Genomic DNA, 27,592 nt, shown 5'->3' on the forward strand with positions numbered 1-27,592 from the left:
GACGGGAGGCCCAGGCTGCGGTCACGAATCCACCCCGGGAGCAGCTGGGGCGGCCTCTCTGGGCCTCGATGGCCTGCGAAGGGAGAGGTGGAAGCCGTAGGCCTGTGCTCACGTCCCCCCGTCTCCCCTTCTGTGTCTCCTCCTCTGGGCCCTTTGTCCCTCCCCTGTCCTTTCCTGCACCTCGAGCAAGGCCGGGTGAGCAAGTAGAGCTTGCACCAGCCACTGTGGTTTGCTGCCCGGGTGGCCTGAGTGTGAGGCCCGTGCGTCAGGCTGTCTCTTGCGGCCTTGCCGTGGGCAGGGACCACGCTGAGGGGACGTGAGCGGGCTGCTCAGATCAGGCACCTGTGGGTACCCTCTTGGTCGACATGACTGGCGGGGCATGAGGGAGACATGGCATCTCGCAGGAGTACCCGGCTCCTCTGCTCTGACATCCTGTCTTCTAGGAAGCCCTCACCTCAGCAAAACCACATGGGCTCGGGGGGCGGATGCTGGGGAAGGTCCCCTAGCCCGGCTCTCGAGGGCCTTCCGCTGCTAACGCGCAGGGTGGCCCTGGGCACTCCCCTCCCTTCCCTGCTCTCAGTTTTTCTGAAGGATCCCCGGGGTCTACCCTGCTCAGACATGCCGTGTTCTAAGAATCTAATTTTGGGGTATTCATGTCCAGCTTTACCATTGCTGGAGTCAATGAGGTTAGTGTCTACCAGGTCCTACTTTTCTGACTCTATGGCCTTGGGCAAGAGGCTTTACCTCTGTGCCTCAGTTTCCTCACACCCAGAGTGAGTATAATAACGGTACCTCCTCCTTGGGGTGATTCGAGGATGAAATAGCTTGATAAATTTAAGTTTAGAACAGCGCTTGGCACCCAGGAAGTACTCAGAAGGTGCTACCTGTCATCACTACCATGACTACTTTCAATATTCTTACTATACAGAAATAGGAATAAATGTGAGCCATTAATACCACAGAGATGATGATGATGATGATGATGTATACTGTGTCCTTACTGTGTCCCAAGACTTTTACCTTCATCATTCCATTTGATCCTTGCAGCAACCTTAGGAGGCGACTGTTACCCCATTTCACAGATGTGCAAACTTGGCTTCAGAGAGGTGAGCTCGTTTGTGCGGGGTCACACCGCTGAGAAGTGGTGGAGTGTGGCTCAGACCACACCCCTGCTTGCCCAGAACCCATTGTCTTTGACCACAAGGCTGTCCAATTTCGTGATCTCAAGTGCTGTTTGAGCTAGAATAAGGCGTAAGTGGGCCTGGGTCTATTATTGATACTTCTAGTGATGGGGAGCCCACTACCCCCTCTCTTGTCAGAGAGCTCCAGTTGGTGTAAGGGGGGATTAACTCAAGCTGCCTCCTGTGTTGGTCCCATTGGACTCTTTGTGGCATTATGGATCTAGTGGGCTTCTTAGTTTTGTAATCCTCCCAAGATGCTTAGCAAGCAGCTCTTGGGTTCCTTCCAGAAATATTCTTCTTTGGCCAGGTCCTGTAAGTTCATGTAGCTCTTCCTCTTTGGTTGTACTCCAGGGTTTTCAACACCATGGTTTGTCTCCTTTGAACCTGACTCTGTTCTACTTATTAAGATGGGCTGATCAGTTCTGAATTGAGCAGGAGCCTCCTCACCTCTCTCCTTTTGCCTGTTAGACCTTTGTTAGCGCAGCTCAAACTCCCATTAGCTTTGAAGATACCCATATTTTATGCTTGTCCGAGTTGGACTGGGACACCTTCAGGATTCCACATCCTTGTGCTGTGTCTGAGATTGTGAAGCAGTAAAAACTCTTTCAAATATAAGACATGGAAAAACTAGCTCAGGTAGACTTAAGCAACATACATATGTAAAAAAAATATAGGCTCACATAACTAAAAAATACATGCATAGATGGCTTCAGAGTATCATAAGGGACTTGCCAAACGATTTTCCTAAGCTGCTGTACCGTTTTGTATTTCTACCAGCAATATATGAGGGTTCTAGTTTCTCCACATCCTCACCAACTTGTTGTTGTTCATCTTTTTGATTATAGCTATTTTAGTAGATGTAAAGTGGTATCTCATTATGGTTTTGTTTTGCATTTCCCCAAATGATGTTTATCATCTTTTCATCTGCTTATTGGCCATTTGTGTATCTTCTTTGGAGAAATGCCTGCTCAAATCCTATGCCTATTTTTAATTGAATTATTCATCGTGTTAAGTTTTAAGAGTTCTTTATATATTCTAGGTACAAGTCCCTCATCAGATACATAATTTACACAATTTTCTTACATTCTGTGGCTTGTCTTTTCACTTTCTGAGAGTGTCTTTTTTTTTTTTTTTTTTTTTTTGAGACAGAGTCTCGCTTTGTTGCCCAGGCTAGAGTGAGTGCTGTGGCGTCAGCCTAGCTCACAGCAACCTCAGACTCCTGGGCTCAAGGAATCCTCCTGCCTCAGCCTCCCGAGTAGCTGGGACTACAGGCATGCACCACCATGCCTGGCTAATTTTTTCTATATATATTAGTTGGCCAATTAATTTCTTTCTATTTATAGTAGAGACGGGGTCTCACTCTTGCTCAGGCTGGTTTCGAACTCTTGACCTTGAGCAGTCTGTCTGCCTTGGCCTCCCAGAGTGCTAGGATTACAGGCGTGAGCCACTGTGCCTGGCCTCTGAGTGTCTTTTGAAGCAGAAAGTTTTTAATTTGGATGAAGTCCAGTTTATCTGTTTTTTTAAGTCACGTATGCATTTGGTGTCATATCTAAGAACACTTTGCCTAATGTAACGTAAGGTCATGAGGATTTACTCCTATGTTTTCTTTTAATAGTTTTATAGTTTTAGCTCTTAAATTTCAGTCAGTGATCCGTTTTGAGTTAATTTTTGTGCGCAGTGTGGGGAAGGGGGCCCAGCATTGTTCTGTCGCACATGAATATCAGTTGTTCTAGCATCATTTGTTCAAAAGACTGCTCGTTCTCCCATTTAATTGTGTTGGCATCCTTGCTGAAAATTAATTGACCATAAATGTAAGGATTTTTTTCTCGACTCTCAGTCCTTTTCCACTGATCTGTGTGCCTGTCCCGTGTGGCCTTCTAAGACCTGGAGGAAGAGGGTGCCAGGAGAGCAGACCGCACGGGCGCAGGCCTGGCGGCAGGGACGGGCCCTCAGCTTCTGGAGCTCAGCAGAGTGGAGCGACATGGCCCCGGGAACCGAGACACCAGAGCCCACACTTCCTGCAGTTCCGGTGCAGAGCCAGGGGCCTGGCCGGGTCTTGCTTGGTTTCGATTCCCCATCCCTAGTGCTGGCCCAGGGCAGGAGTCGAGGTGGGGGCAGCCATACGGAAAGGAGAAATAAGCTTCTTCCCATCTTCACTGTCTCCTGCGTGTTGGCAGCCGCACGGGGAACCCACTGAAGGAGGATCACGGACATCCCAACTTCCAGGGGTCTGGGAGGAGCAGATGGGGTGGCAGCCCCCAGCAGAGGGCTGCGGCAGGTTTTGGGTTCAAGAATGAAAGTGGTGGGGGCTCCCGCTTGTGGGGGAGTTGGGGAGACTCAGGGACTCAGGCTTGGGAATCATGGAGTAGTGGCTACAAAATGGGAGCTCTGGAGCTGGGCTGTGTGGCCGCTTAGCCGTCTGCAACGTGGGGCCAGTGGCCTCGCCTCTGCGTGAGCCTCTGCTCCCTCATGGGGGGGGGGCTCATCAAAGCACCTGCCCGCTGGGGGCACTGGGAGGCAAGTTCATTCACTCCAGCATTTCAAGACGGCCAAGCTAAGTAGAGCCGACAGGAGGAAGGACACAATTTCATGGGGAATTTATCCCAAGTGACACCCCAAGGTAGGGTCTCTTTATGCTAGGATATATTTTAGCTGCAGTGACAGAGCCTGAACACAGTGGTTTAAACAACGCCCGAGCTTCTCTCTGTACAAAGCAGTGCAGCACAACGTGGTAGCTCCATGCTGTCAGGGCCAGGTTCTGCCCCCCTGGGGTGTGGCCCAACCCCTGGGCCACAGATCAGCGTCGGGCTGCAAGCAGGAGGTGAGCATCGGGTAAGGGAGTGAAGCCCCCATAGCCACTCCTGTCACTGGCATCACCACCCGAGCCCCACCCCGTCAGATCAGTGGTGGCATCAGACTGTCGTAGGAGCGTGAACCCCACTGCAAACTGCACATTGGAGGGATCCAGGTTGCAACCACTACTCCTGTCTGTGGAAAACCTGTCTTCCACGAAACCAGTCCCTGGTGTCAAAAAGGTTGGGAACTGCTGCTTTAAAGGACAAGATAGTAAATCTTTTAGGCCTTGGGGGCTATCCAGTCTCTGTCACAGCTATGCACTCTGCTGTTGTATGCAAGGGCAGCCGCTGACAATATATAAATGCACGAGTATGCTGGGTTCCAATAAACTTTATTTACAAAAACAAGCTGTGGGTTGGATTTGGTCTTTAGACTGTCATTTGACCCCTGCTTTAGAAGAAGGGGTTGATTGATGACTATGGATTGGTGTGGGGGGGGGCTGTCTTACTTACTAGCAGCCTCTGTCCCTGCCTACTGGGAGCTGGTGGGGCACACTCACCTCTCTAGCCTTGGCTGGCTGACACAGGTCCACATATTTGCAGAACGTGGGACTGGGTAGCTTTGGTGAATTGAACTTAATTACTGATTGTAATCATAAGATCATGGTCTTCTATCGTAATTTTGTCTGTAGACATGCCCACAAGCAGGCTGTCAGCTCTAGGAGGTCCGGGGCACTGTCTGCCATCATCTGTCCCTGACAGAGGGCTTAGCATGGGGCCAGGTATACAGGACGCCTCGCTAAGTGAATGAATGCGTGAATATGTGAATAGGGCACAGAGCTTCCTGGGCCAAGCCACCATCACCTCTTGCCTGGACATCTGCAGTGGCCACTAACCAGTCTTTCTGCTTCTGCATTCACTTCATGTTCCTTCTGGTGCAGCCTCTGCTTGTCAGCCACGGGGTCCTTTAAAGGGTGAAGTGGTCAGGCCTCAGCTCCTACCCCCATCGCCTCCCCACGCTTTGAAGACGAAACCCAGAGATCCCACCGCTGCCTTGCGTGATCTGGCCTCAGCGTGCTTGTCTGATGTCGCTGTCCATCCCTCTCTCATTCACTCTGCTGCGGCCTCACCAGCCTCTTGCTGTCTCTCGCTGCCTCAGGGCCTTTGCTCGTGCCCCTCTCCTTACTGGAGTGCGTCCTTGCAGGCGTTTGTGTGGTCCATGCCGTCACTTCTCCCAGGCTCCACCCACAAGCGCTTTTCTTCAGTGAGACCTTCTCAGACCACCATGTCTCCCTCACTCTCTGTCCCTTGAATTAATATAAATTATCTATTTATTTGAGAGGAAAGTGTTCCTATTTAACTGTCTGAAAGCTTGAAAATAGTACAGGGATTTAGAGCACAAACTCTGGAGCCAAACTGGTTGGGCTCAGATCTGCTGTGTGACCTTGAACCGACAACCTGACTTCTCTGTGCCTCAGTTCTTGCATCTGTCAAACAAGGGTAGTAACAGTCCCTACCTCATGGGGTTGACGTGGGGATCACGTGAGCTGGACAAGAGCGTGAGTGCTCACCATTAGCTATTATTACTATCGATAGTCATCGTCCTTGTCTTGTTGACCATTTCCTCTTGGCTGTGGGCTCCCTGCGGGCAGTCTTGGTCTCTGCCCAAGGCCCAGAGCTCAGGTGCAGCCCAGGTGCTCAGCCGTGTTTGCTGAGTGGGGGGTGACTTGAAATAACACCTCCCCCACCAAGTCCTGCCTGCTTCCGTGCCGGTTTCTCCGGGAAGCTTTTCCAGCCTTGCTTCTCCTTTTCTGATTTACTATATATATCACGAGTGTCTTCACCACGCAGGGCTGTTATCTACACCCCGCCCCCTGCCCTGAAGCCCCCACTCCCGTGGAAGCTCCTCCCAGCCGCATTGCTGGGGCCCCGGAGAAGGAGCAGGGCTCGCTTCTCCCTCCCTCGCATCCCTGTGGCACGATCCAGGCACACGGCAGGGGCTCCGCCAAGCCCCAGGGGCCTGATGGGGCAGAACACATTTCATTTCAGGCAGGGCAAAAGTGAAGTGACCGGAGAAGGCTGTTCTGGTGGTGGTTTCCTGCAGGGAGCGCTCAGACCAACACCCGTTCACGGCAGACTGCAGCTCGCGATGACATCGTGCACTGCCTGCCTGGGGGGGTGCTCCGATGGCACGCGCAGAGTGTGTGAATGAATGATGTTCCCCAGCCCTGGGTTACACAGCTTGTGTGTGGCAGAGCCGGGACTCTGCGCCAGGCTGGGTCCCCTCTGGATTGATGTCTCTCATCCCTGCCCCCGCCTCTACCCTCTACCTAACAACCAGAACACAATAGTGAGCACATACTCTGCGTACCGTGCACGAGCTGGGGCTTCTCCTGCAGTCTCATTTGTCCCTCGCCGCAGCCGTGAGCAGAGCCGGATGGCCCGGTTCAGATCTCAGTTCTTCCTCGAACGTCTTTGGGGCCTTGAGCACGGCCTGGGCTGTGCCTGAGTCTCCTTGTCCGTCAGTGGGTGACAGGAGAGCCTGCCTTACAAGCACGGAGTGAGGGCTCGGTAGGGGCGTTAGCTGTTGCTGTCATCGTCTCCATCATCCTCATGGTCACCGTCATCCTCATCGTCACCGGTTTGCAGACGGTGAAGCTGAGGCTTAGGGCTGAAGGGTGACTGGCCCAGGGCCATGGGGGGCAGAGCCAGTACGCGTCACCACCCTGTGGAAGCGTCATGTCTGCAGGGACGTTGTATGTGATTTCCATGGGAGCAGGGAGATGGGCTGTGGCAGATCCTGGAACCGTTAGGCTCCCCCTGGGGCGATGGTCCCGGGCGAGGGGCTGGTGGCCGGCGGGTGGGGTGATTCAGCCTGAAAACCTTCCCTGGTGTCTCGAGTCCCCGCCGATCCCTTTCTCCTCAGTCCCTCTCTCACCACACTCAGTACGCGGTGGGAGTCTTTTGATTAAGACTGGCCTGGCCACTAGAGTGTCCCAGCGTGTGCCTGAGGCGAGGGGTGACTGAGAGGGGATGGAGTTTGTGGATTAAGAACCAACTTGCCACTTTGCACGCCCTGTCCCATGTGCCTGGGAGGGCGAGGTTTTTATAACATGCACTTTACAGGTAAGAAAACAGGCTGGGGAGGAACAGTGTCTGTGGCCACCTCTGTGACCCGCCGGTCACTCTCATGGAGGCCACTGCAGACACTGCCTCCCCGCTGTGCCACACACCGTCTGTGCCCCTGCCCCGGAGCTTTGCACTCGCTGTTCCCTCTGCCTGGCATGCTCTTCCCTCAGGCCTCCCTCTCCCGCTCCGTCCGGGGTCTCTGCTCAAACGTCACCTCCTCAGGCAGGTGTCCCCTGACCCCCCTATTTGAAACAACACTCCCTGTCCCCTCCTTCTGACGTGCCTTCATAGTACTCAGCGCTGCTTGACATTGTGTCACATACTTGATTTTCCCTTACTTTGGCCCATCTCCTTTAACAGAATGAAATGTCCACCAGGCGAGGCGCTTTTGCCTGTTTTGTTAACACATTTATCCCCAGATCCTGGAGCACTGCCTGCCTAGGGCAAGGTGCTCCGGTGGCACTCACAGAGTGAATGAATGAATGATGTTCCCCAGCCCTGGGTTACACAGCTTGTGTGCGGCAGAGCCGGGACTCTGCGCCAGGCTGGGTCCCCTCTGGATTGATGTCTCCCATCCCCGCCCCTGCCTCTACCCCAGGAGCTGGCCAAGAGGACGCCCGGCAAACACCCGGACCACCACGCGGTCCAGAGCGCCCTGCAGGCCATGAAGACCGTTTGCTCCAACATCAACGAGACCAAGAGGCAGATGGAGAAGCTGGAAGCCCTGGAGCAGCTGCAGTCGCACATGGAAGGCTGGGAGGTGCGTGCAGGGGCGGGGCGGGGCGGGGCGGGGCGGGCTCCCAGCTGCAGGCACCCACGGCAGCCTGGGCACCAGACTCGCTCTGCGGCGTACTGTGTTTGGCCTACGCGGTGTTGTGAAAGAACGCTCAATTATTTTTCAATTAAATCCACATAAAAACCAGATTTCAAGTTTCTCTTGAAACATTGGTAACCCTGGGCACCCGTGTCCCCTGTCCACGGGCACTGGAGCCTCTAGTGCTCCTCAGACCCCACCCTTCCCCGTTACCTCCCACTCGTTCTCTTCCACGCATCGCCCTACCTGCCTCATGTACCTGGTCCTTGGAGCTGTTGGCGTCAAGGTCAAGGGTAGCATTTAAGTGCCCATTCCGGGACAGAATTCTAGCTTTGACACTCCCTTGCTGGGTGACTTTAGGCAAATGTCTTAACTTCTCTGAATGTCAGTATCCTCACCTATACCTGGCACTTAATAGGTACTCAATAAATGGCAGATTTATTGATATTACTATCATAATTATTAGGGGATGGGCTTCTTGAGATCTTTGGATTATATGTAATTTATTTGTTTAAGCCCTTACACCTTCCTTAGATTATTAGAGGTTTCCTAGAAATCTGCAGAAGGAAATGGGAAAATATGAGTAAATAAAGAAATTAATATCAGAGTCAATACATTGGAATGGGAGATTAAGACCAACGATGAAAGGCTCTCAGGCAGGATTTTCCGTGTCGTCTGCCGTGGGCCTTTCGGGTTTTCTGGCTTCGCAGGCACTCGCGCTGTGTAGGGTTTCCGGTTCTTTCCTCCGTGACGCGGTGTGGCCGTGAGGTGGGGGGTTTGGCTGCGGAGGGGAGACGGGCGTGTGTCCGGGGCAGGGGTGGGTTCGTGGAGTGGCCGATCCACCTGCCACGCACCCTCCCTCCTTCCGAGGGGCCTTCCTGTGCGGCTGAGGCCGGAACGAAGAGCTGCATGCCCCACACTCCCTTGTCGCTTGGCTTTGGGATGTGACTTGGGGCTTGGCCAAGATCAGATCCAGCTGCTTGGGATTTGGAAGGTGAGAGAGGGGCGGAGGCCACCCTCCTGCTGTTTTGCAACGAAGCACGGCCATGGCTGTGTTTGGCCTTTTTTTGTAATGTCAGTGGAGGGCTCAGGTGCCAGCTTCTGGGTGTCGAGGTGCAGGACATAGGGCATCCGTTTTTTTTACTGGTGGCAGTGTGTATCTAGCAGGCATGGGATGGCTTTGCAGCTGACAGTTGAGGTGACAGGTACCAAGAGCCTAGATGCCGCCTGGGAGGCGTTTTCCTGGACTGTGAGCTTGGGCAGGTATGTTCTGATTGTCCTTTTCCCACCTGAGGCAGGGCAGCGGCTCCCCTGCTGGGCCAGTTCTGCAGAGTTGGTGGGTTTCTGGAAGCCCTGAGTCCTGGTTCCTCCAGCCCCTTCCATGAGGGAGTGAGCTCCTCATTCCTTTCTGCTGGAAATGAATAGCTTGGTTTCTGTTTCCTGCAACTGAAAGTTGCCTGATCCTCGGGTGTGTCAGTTGGGGTGCGTCCTCTAGGGACTCTCCTCTCAGCCTCATGGTGCCGGAGCTCCGGTTTGGTCTCTTTGGGTTCTCTTCTTTCCCTCATGCTTCCATGAAGGCAGCAGCTCCTGGCATTGTGTGTTCAAAGCCAGAGACAGGGGCATGGCCAGGGCAGTAAGAGGAGCTCTCCTCCCCAGAGGAGGAAAACCTTTTCCAGAAGCCCCAGGGAGACTTCCCTTTCATTTCATTGACCAGGATGAAGTAGGTCACATGGCCACTTTCAACCTCAAGAGCAAATAGAATTGACTCATTTAAACATCTGTCTGCTTGGGCTTTGAGCTTCCTGGCAGCCAATGTGAAAAGAGCAGCATACATAAGTTACCTCACACTCAGTGTCAAAAAAAGGAAGCAGTGAAGCAGTTCTTCTAGGAGACAGGGTTTCCTGGCACTCAGATGGAAAAGAAATTTCTCACATGGGCCTCTGTGGAGAGGATGTTGAGCAAGCTCTTTGGCAGCCAGAGCAGAAGTGATTTCCAGATGCTTTCTTATGGTTAGGGCCTAGGGAAATGGGAACTAAGGGTCTTTAGAATTCTTTCTGACCCTGAAAATCTGCAGTTTGAGAAATCAGCGGCCCTTATCGTGATCACCATTTCTGGGTACAGTAGCAAATAAAGTGACCTGGCATAAGAATTGCTGGCAATTATTGAGCACCTGTTGTATGTTTCCAACACTGTCAGGGAGGTGCTGTTATTATTCCCATTTTACAGATGAGGAAGCTGGGGCACAGGGACTTGGTTTTGAGACCCAGCCCTATCACTTACAGACTGCCCTGCCTTGGGTGAGTTTGTCCTGCTCCGTGGGCCTCATTTCCCTCTATCTGTTTACTTGTAGTAATAGTATCTCTGGCATTATCTCCTGGTCTTATTTTAAGAATAAAGTATTTGTCCTTTGGAAAACAGGGCATGATTTTCCATGAAGTAGAAAGGTTTTTAAATACAGCTAGATCCTTAAGGTGACTTGTGAAAAGAATACGTTCTTGCTAGAAAAAAATAATGTTTAATCGTTAAGTTGCTTGCAGTGGCGTAACACTATCAGTACTTAGGACGTCAGGGGACAGTATGACTTAGGGGCTAGTTCACAGTGAGTGGCAGTGGTTGCAGATTCTCATTTCAGATACTCTTCTTGATAACGTATAATCTTTTTCATGTGACCTCTTGCTGATCTGATTAAAAAGTTGTCATCTCTTTTTGGGGTATGGCCGGCAGGGGGCTTGTTCTCAGGGTTGGGGTCTTCTCTTGGCCACTTTCTTGCTGTTTGCTTGGGGTTGTGTCATTCATTACTTTAATCTCCCGTGTGTGTGTGTGTGTGTGTGTGTGTGTGTGTGTTTTCCTGGCCCTTTATAAGCCACTCAAGCCTTTTTTTTGTCATGAGACCGGTTTAGTTAAAACCAGATAAGTTAATCCATAAATCCATTTCACTGAGCACAAGGAAATGACAGTATGTCGCAAGTGCCTTGGAAGCAAGTGAAGGAGCCAGCCCCTCTGTGTGTACGGAGAGATCCTTTGCCTCAGTTTCCCCATCTGGAAAGTCTGGGTGTTGGCAGTGGGTTGCTTGAGGCCCGGGAGGGGATGCCGGCAGAGCGCTGGGAGCGGCACGGTGGATGCAGAACAGGATCGCACTCTCATTTCATTCAGACGGAAAAGCAGCCAGCAGCTGCGGTGGCGCTCGGGCGTGTGGGCCGGGCCTCCCGCGGAGGGACGCTCCAGATGCGAGCCCCGCGGTCCGCCAGTGCCACTCACGGCGATAAAAAGGAAAAGCGTGTTCTTAATAACGGACGCAGGGACCTCGCCTCCTCCTGGCCCTGGAAGCCCTGGTTTAAGAGCCCATCAACTGCCAACTCGCCCACGAAGGCAGAGAAGGAAACAGGAGTGAGGAAACATAAAATCAGTTTAAAATAAAAGACTCTAAACACAAGTTGTCATATTTTCTTCCCACCCTCCTTTCCTGGGGTGCCGTGGGCTCCCCGCGGGATGTGGTCTCCCCCCCTTGGAGACCCTGCTCTAGACTAACGATTGCATAGAAAACCTTCAGGTCCCCTTCGCAGGGGCGGCCGAGGCAGAGGTGAGCGGGTGGGGAGTGTGGGCCTGTCAGGGCCTAAACCCCAGCTCGCTCCATTCCTGCCTGTGTGACCTTGAACCAGCCACCGCTCTGTGCCTGAGCTGCCTCCTCTGTAAAATGAGACTTGTTGAAGGATTGGCCGAGTTTGTGTAATGGTACCTGGCATGGGGTGAGCCCCAAGTCCCTGTCCTGTAAAAGGGTCACGTGGCCGTATCAATACACTCTCCCTAGGATTGTTCGGGCACGCTCAGCAGATGGAAGCCGTTGATCAAGTTGTATTGACGTTCTGTCTGCTGACAGATCTGCCCGTAGAGGTGCATTTGGAGCTTTCGGGGTGCGGAGGGGGCGGTGGTAGGTTCTGTCTCTGGGGAAGGAAGGGGCTGATCCCGGGTGCCCCCAGGCCGGCTCGCTCACTGCACCCTCCTCGCTCTGCCAGGGCTCCAACCTCACCGACATCTGCACCCAGCTCCTCCTGCAAGGGACGTTGTTAAAAATCTCGGCAGGCAACATCCAGGAGAGGGCCTTCTTCCTCTTCGACAACCTCCTGGTCTACTGCAAGCGGAAATCCAGGTGAGGCCGGGGGCGGGGCCGCACAGGTGGGCCGGGAGACTGGGGGTTCGGGCAGCTGGAGAAATGGATGTGGAGGCTGGTAGAGGTGTGTTCAGGTGGATGGTGGGTTGGGCCTTCACGTGTGGTTTGTCCAGAGATCGGGTAGAGGGATGGTTGGTCGGGGGTTACATAATCGGGAAGGTAGGTGGGCGGTGGAGTTTGGCGAATAGGGGTAGATGGTTAATTGGGTGGGTGTGTTGGCGGGTGGGTAGGTGGGTGGTTGATAGTTGCCGGGGTGGTTGGACTCTGGGCTGGAGGGTGGCATAATTGGCCACTGGACAGTCGCATGGATGGGTGATTCGGAGAGAGGGACAGTCAGGAGGTGGATGGGGGTGGGTGGACAGCTGGACAGAGAGATTCCTACCTTGCAGTTTTCTTGCTCAGCAGGTAGAGGATGGTCCCAGTTGACCAATGCAGCAGTTTTCAAATTCTCTTTCCTGTTACTTTGGGAGGAAACAGTGACTTTCTGGAGGCTTCTTTACTCCTCTGTCTAGCAGAGGCTAGAGCTGAGGTTTAAACCCCAGGCCCTGCTTTCAGCATTACCAATAACTAGCTCTGTGGTCTGGGCCATGTCACTGCCTCTGAGCCTCAGTTTCCTTGTCTGTTTCTGCCAGCCTCCTGAGGTTTGGGGAGGAACTTACAACAGGATGTATGATAGGTGTTCCATGCGCATGTGTGGCTTCGCATTGTCTTCCTCCTCCAGTGCGCCTCTCTGAGCCTCAGTTTTCTCTCCTGTAAATTGGGGGCAATCAACCCCCATTGGGGCCATTGTGGACACTAAATACATTAAGCGTGCCTGGCACACAGTAAGCGCACACACTACAGGTGAGCTGCTATGCCTCTTGCTGCTAACTCACCCCCACACAGTGTCGGCTTCTTACTCAGTGCGTCCCACAGGTGCGCACCTAGAGAGCAGTGGCCCCGAAGCCTCGAGGCCCTTCCCTTTGCCCCTGTTGAAGGCCGGGCCTCCCTCTCTCGTCGTCCCCGGGAGGCGGCGCATCTCTGCCTCACCTGCTCTTTTGCTCCTGCCCACTCCTTGAGGTCTGTCTGTCGCTGCGTCCTGTCCTCTTCTCCCACCATAAGTGCCCTCCTCCTCCCCACTGCTCCTCTGTCTTCGCTGGGGCCATCCCTAGAGTCCTCGTTTGGCAGTTCCAAGGCTGCTGCCAACGTCCACCCCGGCCTTCCCGGCCACCCCGCCCTGGGCCGTCTGAATCAGGCACTTTTCCCAGAACTGGGGTTTGGGAAAGAGAATGTGCCTTTGGGCCTCTGTGACCTGCTCCCAGCTCCGGCTGAGGTTGCTCAGCCTTCGGCCTCCCTGGTGACCTCACCTGTGGGGGCGCCTCTGATAGTACTGGATCCCAGGTGAGCCTTCTGGGACCTTCCCCGTGGCCTCTGTGGGCTCCTTCAAGGCCATTCCCTGCCTCGGGTCTGCAGATGAGCCGGGCTGGCCGGAGGGAAAGGGCACATCTGTCTCCTGAGAGCACCTGGCAGGCGGCCAGCATTCCCGCCTCTGGTTCCAGAGCCAGAGGGCCGAGCTCCGCGAGCGCCAGGATTGGGCAATGGCGGTGAGCCTCCGGCCCGCCTCTGATGTGGGCACAGGGAACTGGAGCGGCTAGGTGTCTGCCGACTGTTTCTGTCTTTGCCTGGGTCACGCAGGGCACCACCCGTCCGGGACACGGGTCAGGGGAGGTCTCTGACTCAGAGCGCTTCTTGGCTAATCCAAAGCAGAGGCTCCTCGGATGTCAGAAGTGGAAAGTGGAAGGGAGTGTCGCACAAGTCTGTTCTGCAGAAGGGGAAGCCGGGCCCAGGGGGAGCTGCGTCTCGGGTATCTCTGGCCTCGTTAGCATCTCCGGGGCAGCAGGACACGGAGGCTCCGCCGCTCCTTGGCCGTGTGACCTTGGGCAGGTTATGCCAGCTCCTCGCGCCTCTGTTTTCCTATCTGTTAAGTGGGGATAAAAGTAGTCCTCATGTCATGGGGTTGTTTTTATAAAGTAAGTAAGACGTGTAAATGGTACATAAGTGGTGAGACTAGTGCCTGGTACATGGTGAAGTAGAAGAAATACAAATATATATCTTCACTGGGGTGTCTCACCAGTAGCTCACGCTTAAGTTGTATCTAAAATAGGGCTCTTCTTTTTCATGTTAACTTTTACCTCAAACCTTTACCTCTTTGGGTCTTCTTCATTCCCAGCAAATGGCATGAAAAGCTGTATTAGTCAAGGTGCTGTAGAGAAATAGACCCAGTAAGGGTGTGTGTGTGCACGTGTGTGTGTATATGTATATAAATGTATGTATGTATGTATACACACACACACATATGGAAAGAGATTTATCATAAGGAACTGGCTCATGTGATTGTGGAGGCCCACAAGTCCCACTGTCTGCAGTCGGCAGGCTGGGGACCAGGGGAGCCATTGGTGTAGCTTCATTTATACGATGGACAGGCTCGGGATCCAGCAAGAGTCGGTATTGCAGCTTGAGTCTGGAGGCAGGAGAAAAAATGTACCAGGAACTGAAGCCATGTTGTAGTTGCTCTGCGCCATCCTCATCTGCTGCCCTCTCCATCAGCAAGCCCTCCTTCGCTCTGTCATCAAGCTTTGTCCAGAACCTCAGTAAAAATTCTAGGAGGCAGTTGTTTGTGTGTGCGTGCGTGTGTGTGTGTGTGTAAATGATCAACTGATGGCATGGAGATGCAGAGGCAGAAATAGCCAAGACACCTGTGCAGAAAGTCAGAGCTGCGCTCGCCCTGCGCTGTTGGAAACAGTTGCGTGTGGGGAGGTGAAGTGCAGCGACACTGACTTCCCGCTGTCTTCAGGGTCACCGGGAGCAAGAAGTCCACCAAGAGGACCAAATCCATCAACGGCTCCCTCTATATCTTCCGGGGTCGGATCAACACCGAAGTCATGGAGGTGGAGAACGTGGAAGACGGGACAGGTAGGCCGGCCCCCAGCCTGCCGAGCCCAGCCCGCCTGCTGCCCGCACGCGCTTTGTTTCATTTCAGTGTATTTTTCTCTGATGGGGAAATGCAACCCACAGACCAGTGCCTAGAACACAGACACGGGAAGCGAACCCCTGGGTAGTTGGCACTCAAGAAATGAACCACGACACCCCAAATCCTTCCCCTTCACAACACCTTCATCCCCCAGAAGTAAACAACATCCAAATTTTGTGATGATCATTTTTTTTGGTTTTTAAAAGGATTTTTTTTTACCTCTGAAGTATTTATTACCAAATAATGAAAATGTCTGTGTTTTTGAACCTTATATAAATGGCTATATGATTATATATGCATAAATAGCTTTGAATATAAATATGGTTACATACAATTTTGTACATAGGTTTAAATGGTCGTGAAATATGGTCCACATCCTTTTACATCTTGCTTCTTTCCCCCAGCACCGTGTCAGTGTGTTCCACCCCTGTTGCTGCACGTAGCTCTTTGCAGTTTGTTGGTTTCCATTGCTGCAGAGTATTCCATTGCATGAGCATTCCTCAGTTTACCCATTCTGCGGGTGGTGGACATCTGGGTCGTTTCCACCACTCATGGTCATGGGCAGCACTGCTGCGAGCAGTCTTGTGTACGTGTCCTTGAGCTGCTCTCGGGCAGCGGGGGTTCTTACTTGGTTTTGAGCTGCAGACCCCTTTGGCAGTCTCCTGATCCCTGTGGACCCCTCTTCAGATTTGGGATGCAGCCAGCTTCCACCTCCCCAGACAGTGCCGCCTTGGTTGTCAGGCTGGCACTAGGGTGCTCAGTTACCCCACGCCAGAGTGAGATGGGGAGGAGGCTGGCAAGTGTTCCCAGACTCCAGGCAGGTGTCCCCTTGGGAGTCACTCCTGTATTTGTGCCCAGACATGAGGCCTTGAAGCCCCCTGTCACTGAGGGTTTGGGAGGGGCTTGCTTTGCAGAAGGTCTTGCCCACTGGGCAATGGCCACGAGGGAGAGTGAGTCCTTGAAGGGTTGAGAGTCCAACTCCTAAATCCTGATCCTGGTGACGGCTGGAGTGGGACTGGAGGTCACGGCTGGCCTGTGACCCCTCTCACCCCTCTCACACGGGTGGTGGGAGCGGTGGGGGTTGCGCAGCTGAGCCTGTGCTGCCCCTTTGCCTCTGCCCCGCCAGCGGATTACCACAGCAACGGCTACACCGTCACCAACGGCTGGAAGATCCACAACACGGCCAAGAACAAGTGGTTTGTCTGCATGGCCAAGACGGCGGAGGAGAAGCAGAAGTGGCTGGACGCCATCATCCGCGAGCGGGAGCAGCGTGAGAGTGAGTGGCGGCTTCGGGGCTTTCCCTGGATCCCTGGGCTGTGCGTGGATTCTGCAGAGGGGGCAAGTGCCTAGGGAAGGCACGGGGCCCCTTCCAGAAGGGTCAGAACCGCAAGAAGCAGGTCTTTGAAGGGGCACAAAGCACTGGGACCATTCTAACTTGGTATCTCAGAGGTTGCCCACTAGACAGATGGTAAAACTGAGGCCTGATAGACGGCACTTGCTAAGGGTAACAAGTCTTCACCCTTGAGGACTGGAACCCAAGGTGCTCCTCTCCCCCACATAGCCCCCTGCCCTCTGCCTGAGGCTTTCTTTGACAGTCACTAGATCTGAGTCTGAGAGGAGGGTCCTTTGGGGCTGCCCAGGGACCTTCGTCAGGAGTCCTTCTGGGCACAGGCGCCCCCAAGGCAGTTTGCACGAGAACACACAGGGAGCTGAGTGTGGTAGGTGGTGGGCTGGGGGTGGAGACTGATGGGAGCAAGGAGGCCTTGGAGTGTTCGTGGGCAACTTACTTCAGCTTCCCAGACCTCAGTGATCTCATCTGATAAATGGGGATGGAAGTTCCTGCTGTGGAGGGTTATAAGGCTGCTAAACGAGTTCTCGGATTTGACCATATTTGGAAATTGGATGCATGATCCTAAAATCATGCCTCCTAGCCTCCCAGTTTTACAGAGGAGGAGAGTGGGCCTCAGTTTCTTCCCACTGTCTATCCTGCTTACTTGGAATCGCTGCTGGGATGTGTCACAGACACCTGACACTGCCGTGTCTGAATCAGAGCTCTCAGCTTGCACCCTGTCGCCTGCCCTGGCTTGTGTGTGTCCGTCAGTGGCTCCTCCCTTTGCCACGGAGGTCAGAGTCAGACCCCTGGTGTCACTCCTGCCCCGCCAACCCTGCTCCCCAGACTGATTCTGCCTTTTGCCTATAAGCCCAGTCTGCTGCCCCGCCCAAGTGCGGGTTGCTGTCACCTCTCAAAGGCCCAGCGGGCCTAGATCCATCGGTCATTTTCCTAGAGAAGCCAGACACCTGGATTTTCTAGATGATATTTCCTGATGTTCAGTGTTGCATCAACATTCACTAAAATGCTGTTAGGCCAAATAAACTCCTGAACTGGGTCATGGTTGTGCACAGTTGTGACCTCTGAAACTGATCAGGGCTGAGTGTGTGGTCAGGACTGGGGCAGTCCTCAGGGTGTGGCCTGGCCTGGGCGGGGCTGATCGGTACTTTTGTGGGCAGAATGGAGGGCTGTGGTCTACCTGGCACATGGATCATGGGTGGAGAGCGGCCTGAGTGGGTCTTGGTGTTAAAATTGGGTGTTGTCCGAATCCTGACCTCAGAGCTGGGCTCACAGGGGTGGTGCATGCTGTGGTCGAGAGCACAGGTATGGAACCAAACTCCCTGGGACTAAATCCTGCTTCCACCATTCTGAGTTGGGCAACCTTGGTCAGAGAACCTAACTTCTCTGGGCCTCAGTTTCTTCATCTGTGAAATGGGGATAATCATAGTACCTCATTAATACAGGTTTCTTGTGAGGAGTACTTGGCATATAGTAGGTGCTATTTGCTGTTATTATTTGTCACTGCTGTTGTCAGGGTTGGACAAGAATACAAGTAAAAAAATGTAGGTAGATGTTAGTGTCAGGGTCCTACGTATATTGTCTAGAGGAACAACCAGACTTTTATTGCTGGGCTGGAATGAAGACCCCAAGTGGTTTTTTGATGACCTCTGCATTTGCAAACCCACCCTGGGGTTCAGGAGATAGCACAGGAAGGTGATTAGGAACATAGCTCTGGAGCTTGACGCATGGGTTGAAGGCACAACCCTCTGTTACTCCAGGACTTGCCCTCTCTGGGCCTCAACTTTCCCATCTGTATAATGGTTGCTTTGAGGAGTCAATGGCAGGTGCCTAGAGCAGTCACTGACAGTCATTCAGTGCTCTCTAGCTGTCTGCTGGTGTGGCCGTGGTGGAGGGCAGGTGGCAGGTGGAGGGCAGGTGGCAGGTGGAGGGCAGGTGGCAGGTGGAGGGCAGGTGGCAGGTGGCAGGTGGAGGGCAGGAGGTGGCCTGCCCCTTGTGTCCCCCTGGGCCTCGCGCTCTCCCCAGTTGTGACTGTGCCCTGCGCAGGCCTGAAGCTGGGCATGGAGCGCGACGCCTACGTCATGATTGCGGAGAAGGGGGAGAAGCTCTACCACATGATGATGAACAAGAAGGTGAACCTGATCAAGGACCGCCGGCGAAAGCTGAGCACCGTCCCCAAGTGCTTCCTCGGCAAGTGAGTGGCCCCGGCCTGGCCTCCCTGGGTCCCGGGGCTGTCGGCTGGAGGTGGGGGGTGGGGACCGTCCGCCTCCACCCACGCAGGGCTACAGAAGGACCTGAATCCTTGCGGAACAACCCCCAGGGGTCCAGAAGGCCAGTGGGGTCCCCGAATCAGGTCCTTCACCCTGCTGCCAAGCATAAGTTTACATTGTGACCTGGTACACACGTCCAGGTAATATGTGATTGAAGCCAAGATTCCACAAAACTTACTGTGCTTGATGCCATCTGAAAATACCTGTTTCTATTTTATTCTATTCTTTCTATTCTATTTGCTTCTTCATTCGTTTAAAAAGGACGCTGGCAAGACCCGCCGCGTTGGTTTCACACTCATTAGCGTGAGTGGGTTGCCCACCGTGGTTTGAAAAATGCAGCTGTGGCACTTGAGAAAAGAGAAGCCACTGCAGATATGTCAAGCAGAGAGGCACTTAACCCAAAGAGGTGATTGCAACGGTGCTGAAAGGGCGGGAAGGACAGAGGCAGAGCCTCTTCGCCCAGGCTGCTGTCACAAGTACCACAGTGGATGGCTTAAACGATGGAAATTTGGCCTGTGGCTCAGGAGGCTGGAAGCCCGAGATGAAGGTGTTGGCCGGTGGGCACCTGCGGAGGCCGCTCTTCCTGAGTTACACGTGAGGGGCAGGGCAGGCTCTTGGAGGCTTTTCAGCCCCCGCTTTCTCTGCTTAGGAAAAGCAGCCCCCATTTTATAAGCCAGGATCAAAGGGGTCAGAAGACAGGTGTGACAGTCTTAAGCTCAGGGCTCCGCACCTGGGGGAGGGGGCTGGGGACTGGGACTGGGAGAGGTGGAAGAAGTCCAGTGCTCATAAAATGGCCAAGCTGTTTTGAGGCCCCCCTGCATGCCAGACACCCCGGAGAGGAAGAGGCCCAGGGCTCCGGACCTCGCGAAGCCGTGGTGCAGCTGGGGGAGAAGTTTGCCTGCCAGGCAGGGATTATATCCAGAATTGATTGACCTCTACCCCGCCCACTTCCCAGAGGCTTTTGCAGAGACCTCGGGTGAACGCTGCCGTATTGTCACGGCGCTGTAGACCGGGGGAGGGGTTGCTTGGACTGGGCGTCACCTGGGACAGTCACAGTGGAGATGGGGAGACGCGCTGCGTGCTGGGTGATTTGGAAGGGGCAGCAGCATATGCTGATGGGCTGGGAAAACAAAGCGAGCTAAGGACGGAGCCTCTGGAAGGCTAGACCTGCTACTTTGAGAACAGGAGGAAGGTGGCAGGAGGAGGTCTCAGGAGTGCCACTGTGGAGGGTCACATTGAGACCATGGCACACCCAAATGTGGATGCTGGCTTGTTGGTTGGCTATAAAGTCTTGCCTTGGGGAGACCAGTCTGGACTGGGGACCTAAGTGTGGGAAATGGCCTTGGGACGGTCTTCAAAGCTGCGAGACGGGATGAGGGAGAGGGAAGGGGCAGGCCTGGGCCCTGGGCCGAACGATGGCATCGAAGGAGGAAGAGCCAGAGCGGTGGGGGGCTCTGGGGGCCAGGGCGGGGAAGGGGCAGAGGGTGGGGAGCAGGTCCCTGGGAGAGGGGCAGGGGCCTAGTTTTGGCCGTGTCCAGGTTGCAGTGCCGTGGGACATCAGTGCTGGGCGTCGATGTTGGGCAGCCGTTGCAGACCGAGCGTGGAGCCGGGGGAGAGCTGGCAGTGGGGGCCTGAGGCTTGGGGTTGAGAGGCAGCGGCGGGAGGTCCCAGGGGCGGTGGGGTAGGCTGCACTCGGGCATCTTGTTGCCCTTGAGAGTCAGGAACTCCAGCCCCGGGCTCCCTCAGGGGGTCTGTGGAGAGGAGAGTTCGGGCCCTGGGAGTCCTGCGGGCTGGGGTGGCCTGGCGGGTCTCCGCCAGCTAATCCCTAATCCCGGGCACAGAAGAGCCTTAGTCTCAGGAGGGGCGGCTTCCGGGCCCCTTGGCATTGGAGAACCTTCTGCCTCCTGCCAAGCGGCCTCGTCCAGCAGGATGGGATAACCCGCCCGTGATTAGAGCTTCAGAGCAGTTTTCTGCCTCCTCAGGAAGGATTAGGGGAGATTTCTTTCGCTGCCCATTGACACAGGGCCAGGACCGCAGCTCGTCTTATAACCGCAGCTGCGTAGGGCCCGGGCTTCCTGCAGGAGACTGTTCTAGCAACGCTCTTCTCCCTGCACGGCTTTGCCTCCACCCAGCCTGAGGCTGCTGATCCTCCCTCCCCGCCGGGCCAGAGACTGAGTCTTCTCCAAGGTGTGATGCTGGTCCTTGGGCGGAAGGACCTCGTAGCTGCAGAGACATGCTTATCAAACCCCTTGCTCCCCATGCTGGTGTCTGGTCACGTGTTTCAATCCTCACACGACACTGAGGCAGGTTACTGCCTTGGTCCCCATCGTAAGGGTAAGGACACTGAACCCTAGAGGGGGGAAAGGTCAGAAAGCCACAGCGGGGGTCTGGGTTTGAACCCAGGCCTGGGTGACTCCAGAGATGTGCTCTGTCCCCCTGTACTCTGCTGCATTTAGTCATTCTTATCTCCGTATAGCACATTTCATTTGTCCTTGGTGGTTACTTTCTCCACTTCTTTCTCTGCCACTAGATGGGGAACTCTGTGAGTACGAAAAGTGTCTGGCTTATCTTTATAACCTTTAAGGGTTGGGCTTTGGGTCATAATTGGGCTTAAGCCTTGTTTCTTTCTAGCTGTGTGGCTTCAGGCAAGTTTCTTAACTCTGAGCCTCAGTAGATGATCATTTAAAGAGAGATAATAAAACATACCTGGTAGGATTGTTGGAGGATTCAGTGAGATGACACATGTGACGTGCTCAGTCCTGGCAAGAGTGATGGACACGCGTGTGGGGCCGTGGGCGATGTACTGTGTAGTCATGTAGATTAAGGAGGGGCCTGTTTCTGCCCTACTCAGAGAAAAAACTAATCGATGCCACATTAAAGACAAACACAGAATAAAATCTGTGTATTGTTGTGGAGGGTAACGTGGGAAGAACATGACTTTGTCCTCCAGCATGCTCAGATTGGTTGAGGAGACAACATTCATTCATTCATTCACTCACTCGCTCAGTGTTCACTGAGTCCCTGCTATGTGCCAGCAGGGAACAGACAGACAAAATCCCTGCCCTCCTGGAGATAACCGTGCAGTGGGGGAATCGGACAACAGAAAAGTGGACGAACGTAAATAAAGACGGGAATTTCAGCGAGTTGTTGAATGCTATAAGGAAATAAGTGGGGTGATGTCAGGAGGAGAGGAAATGGGAGGCTGGTTCATCCAGAGAGGGCCTCTTAGGGGAGGTGACATTTTAACCAAGAGCTGAATGACAAGCAAGGGACAGCCATGAGGGGCGTGGAACAGCATTTCCGGCTGAGGGAACAGCAGGTGCAAGAGCCCTGAGGCTGGAATGAGCGGCGAGTAATGGAGGAGCAGCGAGGAGGGCCTCATGGCTGGAGGTAGTGAGTGGCTGGAGAGTGGGAGACGAGGTCACCGCAGTCAGCAGGGGCCGTGGCAGGCAGGGCCTTGGTAAGGGGTACAGCTCTTATTCTGGGTGCCCTGGGGAGCCACTGGGAGAGTGAGATGAGGATGTAACTTGTCATACAGGCCCAGAACGAGGGCACCGTTGGAGCTGTTGGAGCTCAGGGGACCAGGGCGACAAGGTGTCTGGCAGGGGCAGTCAGAGAAAGCTTCCTGGGAGGAGAAGGCCTTTGGTTTCACCCTGGACGGATTAGACGTCATTCAGCTACTGGCGCCTGCCAGGGTGAGAGCTCCGGTGGGGGGGGGACGGTGCTCTGCTGGCAGGGCCACCTGTGTGCCAGGTGCAGGGTTTCAGCGTGCGGCAGATGGTCAGTAACGGTCAGATGCGGCCATCTTCAGGAAGCAGCTTCGGGCAGTGGAATTCCAGGATGGCTATCAAACCCTCAGTCCCTACCCTCTCGCCCCACGGCCCAGCGAGGGTCGGGAACGGGAGTGTCGTGCTGGGTGGCAGGTGTCACACGGGGCCTCGGCTCAGGTGCTTTCTCAGCAAGACTGTAAAGGCGTACCTGCGTGCTTCCTGCGCCTAGCCTCGGCCTGGACATGTGGTCGGCTGCGTCAGTGTTTACTGGGGGATGATTCCAGGGGCCGGGGCGGAAGGAGGGATGAAAACCGGCACCTGTTCAAGCTCCGGTCATCTCCACCCCCAAGTCCCAGACGCCCCATCGAGCTGGGTGTCCTCGAGCTGTGTCCATCTGAGTCTTCAGAAGCCTGGACCTTGCTGTGCTTTGCACCAGCCCCTCGTCCCCTGGCGGAGCCTGGTGTCCCGGGCTCACTTCGCTCCCAGGGCCGCTGTGCGTGCCAGCCCTGCCGCCCGGCGTGCTCTTCCCTGCACCCCGGTGGTGGCAGACGGCACCCCGCTGACCCACGGCAGTTCGCAGGCGTGTTTTCCTTGGCCCACGTGGTGTTTTCAGAAAATGTTGGATTAGATATCAACATTTAACAATCGGGAGATTTCACAGGAAATGCCGGATTTCCGCCTTCTCTTGAAAAGTTGTTAGATGCTGTAGTCTTCCCATGCGCCCCGGCCCTCCCCTGAGGAGTGGCGCCGCCTGCAGATGTGGCAGGCGCGGGCTGGCATGGCGCGGGCTGCACCTGGTCTGTTTCGCCTGTTACTAGAGTCCGAGGTCCCTGCCTTAGATGTGAATTTTGCCGGGTTTTGCATACTGGATCCCAGTGTAAGATTTCACACGATTAAAAGTTTACCTGCTAAATCCAGAAGGCCCCCGAGTGAACCACTTGCCAGATGGACTCTGTTGAGGCCCAGAGAGGGACAGTGACTTGCCCAAGTTTGTTCAGCGAGCTGTGAACCCTTCTTGATCCCCGAGGAGGTAGCAGGACGCAGACCGGGCAGAAACACGGGGCAGAGTGGCTGTCCTCTTCTGTTCCGGCAGCTGCTGTGGGACATTTCCTGTCCCCTCACCCTGGCCACAGGGGTGCTGGCCAGTGCCAGGCCGCCCCCGTTCGGACAGCTGGTGGGCCGCCGGACGCTGGACTGCGGCTTCCGCAAGTGGGCACGCACACATCTGCTCACCTCCTTTAGCTGCTGGCAGCTTCTCCCTGCCCCTGAGTTTTGGGACTTTGAGAATGGAACTGGGGGTGGACGGGACCCAGAACAATCTCTTCCCCATCTGGGGTCCCATTCCATGAAACAGATCCATTTCTTCTCTGCCCCCCCTGCCTCATGTGGAGCTTTGTGAACGTCCCAGCACACACGCTACCTACACGCAAGGCGGGCGTCTGCTCGGCTAACACTGCGAAGCTAAAAATAGCTCTGCCGCCTCTGGCCTGTAATTGGAGGCGGGACAGCTGGTTTCGATAAGCAGGGGAGCGCGTGCTCTGGCCAGCTGCCGCCTGCCTCCCTTGCACACAGATTGCCTGGGCGGAAACGGCCCGTTCCAGGCTCGCCCCTTTCCTGCTGACTCGAGTGGGTTGAGCTGCGTGCCAGGCCCGAGGAGCGCCCCCAAGTTCCAGGACCTGGGGGCCTGGCGGAGCCTCTGTGCCCCGGACAGTCACGCTGGAGTCGGAAAAGCTGCCTGTCATCCTCTGGCCTGTGAGCGCTTCTGTCTTCCTGAGGCCTTCCTGCGGAGCCCAGAACGTTCCTTCTTGTTTAATGGGTCATTCCTTCATTTGTTCAATGAATGAGTACCGAGCCCGCTGTGCATTAGGTCCGAGTCTAGGTGCTAGGCCAGTGTGTGGACGAGACCACAGCCCCCACTTGCATGGGGAGGATGTTCCGGTTGGGGGAGTTGGCTGATAAACAAATAAATCTGCAAACAAGACTACTTCAGACAGTGACAAGTGCAGAAGAGGAAGTAAAACAGACGTGATGGATTGTGTCTGGGTAGGGGACTATTTTTGGTGAGGTAGTCAGAGAAGGCTTCTCCGAGGAGGTGACGTTTGCACTGAGACCGAAAGGATAAAAAGGAACAGTCACACGAAGAGTGGAGGAAGGGTGTTTCCAGGCAGAGGGAACAGCAAGTGTAAAGGCCCTGAGGCAGACAGGAGTCTGGTGTTGTCCCCGAAGGAAGAGGTGGTGCGTGTGGCTCAGGCGTAAGTGAGAGGAGGAGGGCTGAGATGAGCCGGGCTGGGGGTGGGTCAGACAGGTCCTTGTTTGTTGACATGTGGGCAGAGTTTGGATTTTTTTCTTTTTTTTTTTTTTGAGTGATGGGAAACCCTTTGGGAGGGTTTCCTGTCATTTCTCCTTGTTTGCTGCTTCCTTCCGTGCATCTGTCCACCCCACCCCATTTACCCCTGTCAGTCCACCCACTCTTCTGGTCACTGACCTTCCACCTCCATGATCTTCCCATCTGCCCAGTCATTTATCTCCCTATCAAGTCATCCATCTGTCCATTCATTAAGTCACCCATTCACCTGCCTGGACATCCGTTCATTCATTTATCCAGCTATCCATCAATTGTCCATCCACCTGCCCATCCACGCATTCACCCTTCTGTCCACCCACTCACTCATCTACCCACCCATCTGCCTACCTACCCATCTACCCATCTCATCCATCCATCTATCCATGCACTCACCCATCCACCTCTCCATCCATCCACCCACCCACCCATCCATCCACCCACCCACCCACCCACCTGTCCGTCCGTCCGTCCGTCCGTCCGTCCGTCCATCCATCCATCCATCCATCCATCCATCCATCCACCCACCCACCCACCCACCCATCCATCCATCGACCCTGAGGCAGGCCGGGGCCCTGGCCACACCCACTCCTCTGCCACTGGTAACTAGGAAAGCATAAGGCCTCAGTATAAGCCCAAGAGCTGTGGGGTCCTAGGCTTTGCTTCTCTGTGGGAAGATCTTAATTGGGTTTCCTGGGGTGGGTGTGGCCAGGCCAGCTTAGTGCTGGTCCCTGTGGTCCCAGGACTGGGGAAGTCCTCTCAGTGGCATCTTATGTTCCTGGCAGTGAGTTCGTTGCCTGGCTTCTGGAAATTGGCGAAATCAGCAAGATGGAAGAAGGAGTCAACTTGGGCCAAGCCCTGCTGGAGAATGGTATTATCCACCACGGTGAGTGGGGGCTGGGCCCAGCTGGGCCAATGGACATGGACAGGCCAGACCCCAGCGGCGCCATGCTTCCAGCAACCCAGAGGCTGTTTCTGTACTTCTGTGCAGCTGCCTCACTCCCTGGGCACAGCGTGGCCCTCAGAAACGTGGTTGCTCTCACAAAATTGCTTCCAGGGCTGCAAAACCCAGAATTCAGCTAGGGCACCAGCAAAAGCAGGGCACCTGGAATAGTTGAGGGTAGGGGAGCAGAATTTTTCTATCTAGAAAATTCTGCTCCCCTAGAAATCTAGAAATTTCTAGATAGAAAATTCCCTTAAAAAAGAGTAAGAAACATTTGTTCACATTTTAATCATTCAGCAAATACTTACTGAGTGGCCCCTGCGTGGCAGGCAGTGAGCGGGAGAGGTGGACATTGCCTGTCCTGGCGGAGCTGGCCTTGTGGCTGGAAGGGGAAGATGATAAGATCGTAAACACGTGTGTGTGTGTGTGTGTGTAGCTAGTGGCTGGTCTGGGGAGAGAGGGAGGGAGGATGAGGAGCGTGGGTGCCGAGGTTCCCTCTTGAGCAGGGCGGTCTGGGGAGGCCCCGCTGAGAAGGTGACATGGGGCCCAGGACCTGAGCAGCGAGGGAGGGGCCAGCTGGCTCCGTGTGTCCAGCGGCGGCGGGAACAGCCAGTGCCAGGTCCCCAGGCAGGAGTCAGAGTGGTCTGTGCAGGGAGCAGCAGAGCAAGCAGGGGAGGGTTAGGAGAGGAGGGCAGAGGGCACGGGCTGACGGGGAGAGAACAGGGGGGTCGTGGGGTCTTTGGCTTTTACTCTGAGTGCGGTGGCTGCACCACTGAGCTCCGCGTGGAGGAAAGACCTGCTTTAACAGCATCCCTCTGGCCTCTCTCGGAGAGTGGCCTGGTAGGACCTGTTAGGACCGCGGGTGGCGGCAGGGAGCCCAGCGAGGAGGCTGCCATGATGTAAGCGCCCAGGCGGGGGCTGCAGGTGGTTCGGACCAGGGTGCGAGTGTAGGAGGCAGATGACTGATACTTTGAAGGTCAGGCCTTACCGGCTTTGCTCATGGACCCGAAGCATCAAGGACGACTTCAAGGCCATTGTCCTGAGACTGTTCCATAAATCTCAGCGGTGGTCTCCTAGCCCAGCATGCTGGGTCCCCACACGTCCATTGGGAATCTAGGTCTCAGGACATGCTGAGCCTGGTGCAGGCCGGCCCAGGTGCCTTTCTGGGCCCGTCACCCTGCAGGTGTCCTGGCCCACGCTACAGGTGTCAGCAGGGCCCGCACCCAGCAGGAGATTCCTCGTGGGCGAAACAGGGAGGTTATGGCGCCTACCTCACTGGGGCGTGGGCAGGGGTCGGTGCAATCACGCCTGGCCCGGAGCCTGGCCAGCAACGAGTGATGGGGGAGCGTGGTCGGCAGGGGCCGAGGCTGTGCCCAGCCTCACGGCGCCCCCTCCCGTGCCCCCAGTTTCTGACAAGCACCAGTTCAAGAACGAGCAGGTGATGTATCGCTTCCGCTACGACGATGGCACCTTCAAGGCGCGGAGTGAGCTGGAGGATATCATGTCCAAGGTAGGGACCCCCACCCGGACCCCCAGGAGGTACCCCGTGAAGTCACCGCAGAGCAGACCTGCGCCCCAGCGGCCTGTTCTCTCCCTCCCCCGCCTGCCCCATCGCCCTGCGCTCTCCCGGCAGCCTGGATTTGGAGGCTCCTGAAGGATGCAGCCTGATCCCAGAATCCCCCTTTTCTTCTTCCAGGGGGTGAGGCTTTACTGCCGTCTCCACAGCCTCTACACCCCCGTGATCAAGTAAGTTACTCGTTCCAAGCTCAGTTTCTCCTCTGCCTCTTCTCAGCTGTGTGGCCTGGGGCCGGCGACTTAACCTC

At 54.9% G+C, this 27,592-nt stretch overlaps 1 protein-coding gene across 1 annotated transcript in view; it reads left to right on the forward strand.

The window, feature by feature from the left end:
• Positions 1 to 27,592, forward strand: part of PREX1 (phosphatidylinositol-3,4,5-trisphosphate dependent Rac exchange factor 1) — a 170,646-nt gene that overhangs the window by 99,734 nt on the left and 43,320 nt on the right. The window contains exons 6-13 of the mRNA XM_020282061.2: positions 7,704 to 7,865; positions 11,933 to 12,066; positions 14,921 to 15,039; positions 16,224 to 16,373; positions 18,492 to 18,639; positions 25,612 to 25,712; positions 27,176 to 27,279; positions 27,466 to 27,515. Coding sequence (XP_020137650.2) covers positions 7,704 to 7,865; positions 11,933 to 12,066; positions 14,921 to 15,039; positions 16,224 to 16,373; positions 18,492 to 18,639; positions 25,612 to 25,712; positions 27,176 to 27,279; positions 27,466 to 27,515 — 968 coding nt within the window. The remainder of the gene's footprint in view (positions 1 to 7,703; positions 7,866 to 11,932; positions 12,067 to 14,920; positions 15,040 to 16,223; positions 16,374 to 18,491; positions 18,640 to 25,611; positions 25,713 to 27,175; positions 27,280 to 27,465; positions 27,516 to 27,592) is intronic.

The sequence above is a fragment of the Microcebus murinus genome, chromosome 16 (genome assembly GCF_040939455.1).
Source record: "Microcebus murinus isolate Inina chromosome 16, M.murinus_Inina_mat1.0, whole genome shotgun sequence".
Classification (NCBI taxonomy): domain Eukaryota; kingdom Metazoa; phylum Chordata; class Mammalia; order Primates; family Cheirogaleidae; genus Microcebus; species Microcebus murinus.